General features: G+C 42.0%; 1 protein-coding gene across 9 annotated transcripts in view; it reads right to left on the bottom strand.

The window, feature by feature from the left end:
- Positions 1-4,453: 4,453 nt before the first annotated feature.
- Positions 4,454-10,675, bottom strand: part of LOC105727104 (collagen alpha-4(VI) chain-like) — a 165,817-nt gene continuing 159,595 nt past the window's right edge. For all 9 annotated transcript variants that reach the window (XM_064378676.1, XM_021674357.2, XM_064378677.1 and 6 more), the window contains 2 exons: positions 10,247-10,476; positions 4,454-5,135 (listed from right to left, as the gene is read on the bottom strand). In XM_064378676.1, coding sequence (XP_064234746.1) covers positions 4,963-5,135; positions 10,247-10,476 — 403 coding nt within the window. In that variant the 3' untranslated portion in view covers positions 4,454-4,962. The remainder of the gene's footprint in view (positions 5,136-10,246; positions 10,477-10,675) is intronic.

Here is a 10,675-nt window from a genome sequence, read left to right as displayed (position 1 = left end):
ACTACATGCTTAAAAGTGCAAAGCAGTTAATTCATACAGCGATTAAAACCCCTAAACTTTGCAGAGTGAACCAAGCAGATGACAGATCAGTTCGAAACACATTTTAATTCTAATTTTAGGCTACCAATTGAATCATTGTGTAAGATTTGATGCCACTTAACCTTTCTGGGTCTCAATTCTTTCATCAGATAAGTTAATATCCCCACAGCAGTGCAAGGTTATAATTAACTAAATAACAGATCCAAGAAGGAATTTAAAAACACATGAACCTTTTTACAATTGACTGATGGAGGCAGATGCCCTGGCATCTGAAATGAATGCAGAACAAAAATAAATGCAGAATTACAAAGCAAAGAGTTGTTCTAGAGAAAGAGATATAGAAGGAAACCAACTGTTAGGATGGCTGTGGGACATTTCTAACAGTCTGAAAACTGGCAGGGAGTTTAAATATCAGAACTAAAGGGAGACGTGTCAGGCCCCGTGCCCAGCAGGGGATTCCAAGATGAAGGGGCTCATGGCCTAATAAAGAGACTAATGGGCAACTGGTGTGAATGGAGGGAAAGGGGCGTAAAAGAGAAGGGTACACAAGGCAGCCTGTAGGAGCTACTGACAATTTCTTTCTTGAAAGAGGGCAATGGGAGATGTTTTCCTGAGAGACAATGAGAGCTGAGCTGGGTTTTGACACAGATAACGGATATGGTATATAATAAAGACCTATTAAATATTTTTAAATAAATTAAATAAAGGCATTTCCCACAAAAGTATCACCAAGGGCAACAGCATGGGCGGGTGGAATGTGGCATTTCCAGGAAATAGTATTGCTCAAATGAAACCTTGGAGGGTCAGGTCACCACAGGTGAGGCTAGAGATGAATGAAAATCTGAATCTCTGAGAACTTGCATGGCACAAGATTTTCACTGTCTCCTGTTAGATTTTGGAAGCCATGGAAATTTGAAAACAATGCAAAAGGACTTTCCAGGTAAAGGGACTATGATGAGTGTGGTTTGTGCTATGCAGATCCCGCTTCAAGGAAGACCTTGCCTCACCTGCTAGGAGTGCTGCGAGCAGAAAGCCTTCAGCTGGCCCCCTTTTGAGCCTGCCACAATTTCGGAGCTGCCTCGTCCACAGGTACGCCGTATGCCCTTCTGGGTGATGGAGGTAGGGGATACAGGCCTAGCCATGTCAGCCCACACTGGGGGAACTCACACAATTAAGTTCAGAGATCCCCGCGGGGTTTGCTGAGGCTGCCGTCAGAACTAACCTCCATTGCAGTTCAACTTCTCTTTCAGTCCTTCCTGCTTCCGCCCAGACCAGAACCATAGGGGTGGGGCGGGGCAGCAGACGGAAGAGCAGGGGATCTGGGGCAGAAATCCAGCCCATCCTCCCACCCCTGTGGCTCTGACTTTCAGAATTCTTTAGTGGCAGCTAATGGTTTGGAACAAATGCAGTATAGCTAAAGGAGCCCTAGTCTCAGGATAAAAAGGAGCTCAAGGCCAGTTTCTGTTATGGGTCTGAGCCAAGCCACACACTTCTCTAGGATAGTTTCTTCATCACCAAAAGCGGGAGAACAACGCCAACATCCTAGATTTAGTGGTGGGGCTGGGCAAATACATGATGTGACATGGGAAGGTGCTTTATAAACTGTGTATACAATAGTGGGTATGAATATTAAAACAATAGACAGTTGTTTCTGCCCTTGGCTATATTGTTGCTACCTTATAATTTATGGAGTGTAAGGTTTATGCTGAGAGGCAGAGGAGCTCCGTGAAAGGGTTATACCGCCACCTAGTAAACACAGGGAGAACTGCAGTTGGATCTCATGCATGTTCCAAGGATGTGTAAACTTTAAAATCCTAAATCAGCTGAATGGACGCCCTCTTGGCAAAGTGAACCCCAGAAATAACTTAAAACTGAATTCCCAGGAGGCTGAGGCAGGAGAATTGCCTGAACCCAGGAGGCGGAGGTTGCGGTGAGCCGAGATCGCGCCATTGCACTCCAGCCTGGGTAACAAGAGCGAAACTCCGTCTCAAAAAAAAAAAAAAAAAAAAAAAAAAAACAAAAAACTGAGTTCCCAGCCATGACGGGATGGAAAGTCGGACATGCCTCGTTATGCCCCCTCCCTTTTAGAGTTTAGACACAACTGACCAGCATTAATGTTAAAACGGGAATCATAAGACTGACAGAGGAGACTTTTCCTGGCAATAAGATACCAAATTATAAACGGGACCTAAGACCATGCCAGCCAAGGGTTAAGTCACACACTCCTGCACTTAAAAGATCAATTGTGTTCTAACTACTGCAAGCTTTCTCTTTTTCTCTAGCAGCTAAACCAGCACCGGCCTCCAAATAAACAGCATTAAAACAATTACAACCAGCTCACAGAGGCTGTCTCACTGGACCCTGTTCCACTAACCATAAACAGCTTCGACTGGGCAAGAGGCTGATTTCAGTAACTTTCTCATGATGAGAATACCACCAGCCATGGACTGGTTCTTGCTGTTTTGCAGAGACTGCACACCTGTGTGCCTTCATGTCCTGAAAAGACCTTTTGACTTATAGGGGCTAAATGTAATACATTTCATCTATTCATTTCAAAATGAACGTAGGTCATAAGTTACATGTAGGTTTGTCCAATATGCCTGTGTCGGGACCGCTTTCTTGAATATTCACAGCTTCTCCTGTAACTTATTGAACATGTATGTTTAGCCAACCTGTTCAGCATAATACTCCTACCCCAACTCCTCCTCCTTCGAAACTCATGTCTCTGGTCTTGGCTAGAGGCAGGCTTCACAGCCTGTGGGACAGCCACCTTGCAGGCTATGACCTTTTATAAGAATTAAAGCCTCCTATCTTCTATATTTATAAATTATGTTTTTTCTTAAGTTAACAAATGGGGACAATCAACATACTTGAATGTCTCTTCCCAATGATTCTCTTATTATTGAACTCCTGGACATCGGAAGGGAAGAGTGGGAAGAATAAGTAGTAAATAAATCACAGTTCAAATCAAATACCATCCTCAGGATCGATCAGTTTGGCCATTTTATGCTCAGGCAGCTGAGGTAATGCCTAAAAGAGAGAACTGCATGTACCCATTCAAATGACAAGCAGCTCTGTGGCAGGGTGGAGCATCTACCATTTAATTCCCATCAAAAGTCAGTTACATGTACTGTGTTAAGAAAGAATAGAAGATAGTATATTCATTCATTAGGAAAAGCCTGGATTATATCCAAATGGTTACCTTTTGATAGATGATCTTTATTTTTTCCATGTGCATTTCTGTGTCTTACAGATTTGTTACCATGAACACAGTCATCCTTTTGTGATCATATTAAAATGATTGTTGTAAAAATAGAATTTAAAATGTGCCTCTTTGAACATTTTCTATAAAGCTGGTTCCATTCCACCTGCTATGTCACCAGGCTGTGTGGAGGAACACACAGATTATAGCAATCACAGTTATGGAACCAGGAACTTGCCAGAGAGCAACTCCACCCTGTGTCCCTGGGGGACGACCAGCTGCTTGTGATCTGTTATGGACTGAACATTTGTGTTTCTCCAGAATTCATATAATCCCCTAATGTGACTACATTTGTATTTAGGTCCTTAGGAGATAATTGAAGTTACATGAGGTCATAAGAATGTTACCTAGTCCAGTAAGAGTGGTGTGCTTAGAAGAGAGAGACACCAGAACCAGGTGCAGTGGCTCAGACCTGTAGTCCTAGCTACTCAGGAGACTGAGGCAGAGGATCATTTAAGCCCAAGACCTTGAGGCTAGCCAAGGCAATATTGATATAGTGAGACCCTGTCTCAAATTTTAAAAGAAGAAGAAGAAGAAGACACCAGAGAGCTTGGGTCTTCTCCCTCTCGCTCTCTTTATGAGCACGCGCCAAGAAAAGGCCATGTGAGGACCCAATGGGAAGGTCATCATCTGCAAGCCAGGAAGAACATAGCACCCTCAGTGCTGTGATCTTGAACTTCTAGCCTCCAGAACTGTGAGAAATAAATTTCTGTGGTTTAAGCCAGTGGTATTTTGCTATGGCAGCCCCAGCTGACTAATGCATGATCTTACAGAGGCCCCAAGTCAGGCATCCTCAACGCCCCACAGCTCTCCTCCACACAGTTCTCAATTCTGCCTGGAAGCTGGGTCTACGGTTAGAGGCCCAGAGAATCAAGCCATGAGGCGGAGGAAGATCTCACACACACGCACACAAAAACCACAATTGTCCTTAATATCTTTGTTGATAAATGTTTCCTCCATGGTAAATGTCAACCTTTCATTTCACTTTTCATTAACAATGTCAGCCTTAATTGTGTTGAAGGACAGAGATCACTATAATGGATGTCAAAGAATTGGCCTCTTGGAAAAATCACTGCTCTCTCTTCGTCAACCACTATGTCACAAAGTATAGCACAGATTGCAGTCAGCAAGAATCACACAGAGTCTCGCGCCTGATGATTGAATAAATAATGCCTTTATTTGTCTAAAATAAGTAGTAAGGATGAAGTTCATTCACATTAAATGTCCCTTTTTCTATGCCCTCTCTTTGACTAATTTTCCCTCTTCTCTGGTGGTAAAAAACAAACCAAGTTTCCATTCATTTCTGAATTAGGTTTTTCTCACTGCTTATACTGATTGTTCTTTTACTACATAGCACCCCAAAATTTTAATATAATATTATAGGTCAAGTTCAAGTTTCTTTTTCATTCAGTTCTAATTCATTTAAATATCTTTCAGTTACTTTTTCAACTATTAGAATTCAGTCCTCAAGTCACAAATCATCTGGCCCAAGTTGATGCTGGCAGGAAAACGTTCAGGGGTTGAGAAATCTGATGTCCAAGGTGCTGGAGTGGGTTCTGCATCACTTCTGAGTGGTGCAGTCCTGCCTCAGCCAGGGCAATCCCTATTTCATCAGCATTAAAAGCTCTGCCTTTAACAGTAACACGGCTCTGCCTGTACCGTTACTGTGTTGGGACACAGTGAGCCTCACATTCTTCTTTGGTTTCAAACCGGTTGGCATTACCCCCACAGCTGCCATACCAGAACTGCTGGCAAACCCGCTTCTCCTTGTTGTAATACCACTTCAGGGTGTAATCCTGGCACTCACCTTGCACTGGATCCATGGAACAAGGATCTGTAACAAAATGAATAGAGAGAGAGCTGAATTTCCTGCATGACAGTGACAGAAAAAGAGCAAGGGTTTGGAGTCACAGACCTGGGAATGAATCTCAGCCTCACCACCATCTATTCTGTGACCTTGAGCAAGTAATTTAATCCCTGAGAGCCTCAATTTCCTCAATTATAAAAGTACTATTTTAAAAAACTCAGTAGGGTAAGAAATTGATCATGGAAATTGTCCCATGCCTTGAGTAGGCGTATTTGAATTTGCTCACTGTGTAGCCCCTGCTCTGGAGGGTGTAAGATAACAAGCAGCACAGGCCCGGGAGAAGTAAGAAATACTTCTTCAAAACCTGTTGCAGTCAACAGAAAAACACTCCAATGTTGAGCTCTTTCTTGTACTCTCTAGAGCCAACAAATAGACTCAGGGCTTAGTTATCAGCTGGCCCCATCCTCTGCCATTACAACTGATTCTGAACTGACAAACCAAGAACTCATTCAAACATATCAATCACTTTTCCTAGGGACACTGTGTCACCTGTAGAACCTCCACCCTTGCTTTGGGTCTGGGAGACAAACAGGGACTGCTCTTCCTAAATCAGACTTCTAGAGCAGCACTGTCTATAACAATGAAGATGTTTGAAATAATGGAAGATCTGTGCTGTCCAATACAGTAGCCACCACTCCCATGTGGCTGTTGAGCATTTGAAATGTGGCTAATGCAATCAAGGAACTGAAATTTTAATGTTAATTTGAATTGTTTACATTTAAATGTGAATAGCCAATGTGGGTAGCAGTTACTATATTGGTCAGTACAGGTATAGGTGAATGAGTCCTTCATGCTTTATGCTAATTATCTCTAAGTTTTCCTTGTAGCTTAACACTCAGAATACCACTAGTCTTAATTTTTCTTTTACCAGTATGTTATGGCATTGAAGGCCAACAAGTTTTTACCCAAGCAATTATTACAAGCCCCCAGTCTTATACTTGGCTTTATTTTTTACCATAAATATTAACCTTTGCCTTCTTGGAAGAACTATGCTGTGGCAGTAACAGTTTTACTCACAATAGTCCATGGAATCCAGGAATAAAGAATGGTAAAGGTGGAGAAAAAGAATAGAGCTGGCAGGTATAAAGAGCAGCTACAGTGAAATTATAATTTTGCTTCAGCTTATTCTGTTTCCTGTCATATATGTCTTATAATAAAGCCCCACTTGGAGGAGAAAACCGAAAAGATTTGTCTGTGTGCTTTGGATGTAACAGTGAAATTGAAAATATACCCTCAGCCTGGCACTGTGAAGAGCAATAACTCATTTAATTCTTTGCAGGTAGGTGCAGTGAAACGTAGCAGGCGCCATGGCAGAATCTGGCTTAAGATTCAGGAGCACAAAGGAGGCTGTGAAAATTTACAACTACCTGTGGGCATAGAACAAACTCTAAGGAGGGTGAAACTTGAGCTGAGTAGGAAAAGATGAGTAGACATAGACCAAGTAGACACTTTGGAGGAAATACAGTCAGGTGAGGGTAAACAATGGTATGGAGATTTGGAATAAATCACAGGGCATAAGGGGCACAAAACGCATATGCAGGGAAGTGTCAGGCAGTAAAGCCCCAGGGGACCAAAGCAGGCATCTAACTGTAAAGGCCCGTGTGCCTTCCACAGGCACCTGAACAATATCTTACAAGCAATGGGGAACCATGGAAGAGAAGTGACACAACCATACTTGTGTTTGAGAAATGTCAGTCAGCTGTTTAGAATGGAATTGGAAGGAGGACGAATTGGAAGAAAAGAGACCAGTTAGAGAGCAGCAGGTGAGGGAAACGGGGACAACTAGAATCATATTAGGCAATCAGGCCCTTTCTGAAAGAAGACATCTAAGCAGCCAACAAATGTGAAAAAATACCCAACATCATTAATCATCAGAGAAATGCAAATTAAAACCACAACAAGATAGCATTTAGAGTAGTCAGAATGACTATTATTAAAAAGTCAAAAAACAACAGATGTTGGTGAGAATGTGGAGAAATGGAACACTACTGGTGGGAATGTAAATTAGCACAATTGCTACGGAAAACAGTTTGGAGAGTTCTCAGAGAACAAAAAATAGAACTACTCTTCAATCCAGCAACCCCACTACTGAGTATCTGCCCAAAGGAAGAGAAATTATTGTATTAAAAAGACACCTACATCCATATGGGCATAGGAGTACTATTCACAACGGCAAAGTCATGGAATCAACCTAAATGCTCACCAACGAATTATTGGCTTAAAAACATGGTATATATATCATGGAATACTGGTCAATCATAAAAAAGAATGAAATCACGTCTTCTGCAGCAACATGGATGGAACTGGAGGATATTATCCTAAGTGAAATGATACAGAAATAAAATGTCAACAACTGCATGTTCTCACTTATATGTAGGAGATAAACGATTGGTATATGTGGACATATGGAGTGGAATAATAGACATTGCAGACTCCAAACGGTGGGAGGGTGGGGGCAGGGTGTGTAGGGTGAGATACTATCTATTGGGTACAACATACACTATTTGGGTAATGGGTACTCTAAAAGCCCAGACTTCACCAATATGCAATATGTCCACATAACACAACTGTCCTTGCACTCCTAAATCTAGTTAGTTTTTAAAAAATAATATTGAGTTTTGGCTTTCCGTTCCTGGGCCAGTGGTGGTTCACACCAATAAGGATAGTTGATAAAGGAGATTTGAATGGCAGAGAAGATGAGCTGGATTTGTCGAACTAAGTTGGTTTGATGTGACTGCAGGCAAGTCCCGTGGAGTCATCTGGAGGGTAGTTGAATACACTAGGCTACAGCACAGGAGAGAGTTAAAGTGGAAGATCAGGATTTGAAGAGTCACCAGCACAGAAGGGATAGTCGTGGGAAAAAAAAGAAAAAAGAAAAAAGCATGCCTAAGTAGCGTGGTGTGTGCAGAGTGTTTGCAGGACTGAAGAAAGAATCGTGTGGCAGATTCATCATGACTTTAATAAAGCCTAGGCTTCAGAGCACATCATTTGCATAAGCCTCTTCTAAAGGAATACTCACTTTTCACTTAATTTTAATAATTTTGTAATCTTTTACTTAAAGAGGGCCCCCACATTGTATAAATAAATTTCATAAAACCTGAATCCCCCTGTGAAGGTGGATCTGGGAAGAGGGGCCCACAAAGACGGACTGGTCAGAACAGAACAAGAGGAGAATGTTGTCTCCGAAGCTGTGAGAGGAGAGGGTTTGAAGAGGAAGGTGGTGGCCAACAGTGGCCAAATCCCAAGGAGCGCAAGTCAACAAGGTCTGGAAGAGACGTTGGTCTTTCCTGACAGTTCAGAATAAGAAAAGGGCCGATTCTTTTCTCCAACTGGAGGGCAGGTAGAGAGGCTTGCAGAAATTTAGGAAGTTGCAGGAGGTTGTGCTTGGTCGCCTTTATTTCTTTTGAAAAGAATTAAAAAAGAGAGGAGCATATCTGCTGGAGGAAGAGGCATGGAGGAAGGACCTTGAGGAGGTCGTGAGGGTTCTGAATGGCTTTGGAATGAAACAGAATGGAAACATGCCAGAGCCACGAAACAGAACAGCTGAGAAGCATCCGGTACCCTCACGCCTCAGTTTTTGTCTGTGAATGGGATTGGATTAGTTGACCAGGAAGCTCTCTCCTATCCTTTCCATCTTGATTTTATAAGAAAGAATGCCATAAAGCAGTAGTTCTCACTCGTGGTTGTTCAGTGGAATCACTGGGTAAATCCCACACCCAGAGATTCTGATTGATTCGGGCTGAGGTGAATTGCTAAAGATCCCCAGGTGACTCTAATGTACAATCAAGACTGAAAATCACTACTTTAGTAGGATTACCTGAGGATATTCTATGCTGAAAACATAAGAACCAACAAGGCAAGTTCTTCTATGTTTAATATTTCAGCCTAAGGAGGTGGCTATTCCTGTGTCTGTCTGATTTTATTTATTTTGGACATGTGTTTGCTCTGAAATCTAAAAGGTACCATGTATCATCAGCATCTTAACAACTAACTTGTGTGCATGTATACTATGTGGCAAACACATGAATTATCAAGTTTTCATCTCAAACCTATGAGGTAGGGACTCATATAATCCCCACTTTACAGAGCAGAAAACTGAGTCACAGAGAGAGTAAATAACTCCCATGGCCACCTAGCTAGTAGCCCCAGATGGAGAATCATCTAGGCACATTCAAAACCTCATGTACATTATCTCTCCTTCAATGTAACCAGGACTAACCACAAGACTCACTAGAAACTATTTCAGCTATCTTGAATCACTTTCCAAAACTTCACAGAGAAGTTTTCCGGTCTCTCTTTCTCATGTGTTTAGTGTTCCACTTAATTTGTTGATCACATATAAAAAGTAACTTGAAGGCTGGGTACAGTGGCTCATGCCTGTAATCCCAGCACTTTGGGAGGCGGAGGTGCGAGGATCATCTGAGGTGAGGAGATCGAGACCAGCCTGGCCAACATGGCAAAACCCCGTCTCTACTAAAAATGCAAAAATGAGCTGGGCGTGGTGGCGGATGCCTGTAATCCCAGCTACTCAGGAGGCTGAGGCAGGAGAATTGCTTGAACCCAGGAGGCAGAGGTTGCAGTGAGCCAAGATCACGCCACTGCACTCCAGCCTGGGTGACAGAGCAAGACTCCATCTAAAAAAAAAAAAAAAGTAACTTGGCATTTGAATTACTGTATGCTGTAATATAGAATTGATGCTATAGTTGTTTAGATGTGTCCAAAATGTAGAGCCTGTCTCCAAGTAGTTACATTTCAAGGTCAGGAGTATCTCCACCACTTATGCAGTAGCTCATTGCCTCTCTGCAAAGGTAGTGCAGACATGTCATAGAGTGTGCCTTCATTATAAGCCTGGAAATCACTTCCATCCAGCTCCAGTTTGACAGCCAGGTGAGAGTTAGCCTTTGTCTGTCTTCTTAAACTAATTTATTTAGCTGCATACATGAACCTGTGGAATTGTAAGCAAGGTGAATAAAAAAACAAAATTTGCATGCTAACACAGTGCACAGGATTAAAAAAAAAAAGTTAAAAATGAAAAAAGTGAATCCAACTTAAGGACCAAGAAGTAGTTTGGTTTTTACCATAGGTAATGCCCGCATTGCTCTCTCTTCTAGCTTCTGTTTGTTTTGCTGGTGTTTCTTGTTCATTGCCTCCAATGTCACGTTTGTTGTTTTCATAGTTTTCAAGTGCTTCTTGCTGAGTTACAGATGTTATCATGTCTTTTCTCTTCTCTTCTAGAACAATGTCTGTTGCTTCAAGTGCTTCCAAATCATCAGCCAAGCCAGACATGCCAAATGGGTGCCTGGGCAACCTATATAGAAACCACTCGTGTCAAACTGCATGAACAAATCTCAAGAACTGAGACGCTCAACTCCCAACTGATATTGCTGTGATTTGTAAGCTTTATGTCTGAGCGTTTCCTAATGACTGTGTTATTGCATTAACTATTTTCTTAGCTTTGAGGACATGTTTGAACAATCAGAATGATATGTTTGGCATTATCAATTTTA

The sequence above is a fragment of the Aotus nancymaae genome, unplaced genomic scaffold (genome assembly GCF_030222135.1).
Source record: "Aotus nancymaae isolate 86718 unplaced genomic scaffold, 86718_ANA_hifiasm-v0.15.2.pri h1tg000019l, whole genome shotgun sequence".
NCBI lineage: Eukaryota > Metazoa > Chordata > Mammalia > Primates > Aotidae > Aotus > Aotus nancymaae.
This window is presented reverse-complemented; position numbering and strand designations above follow the sequence as displayed.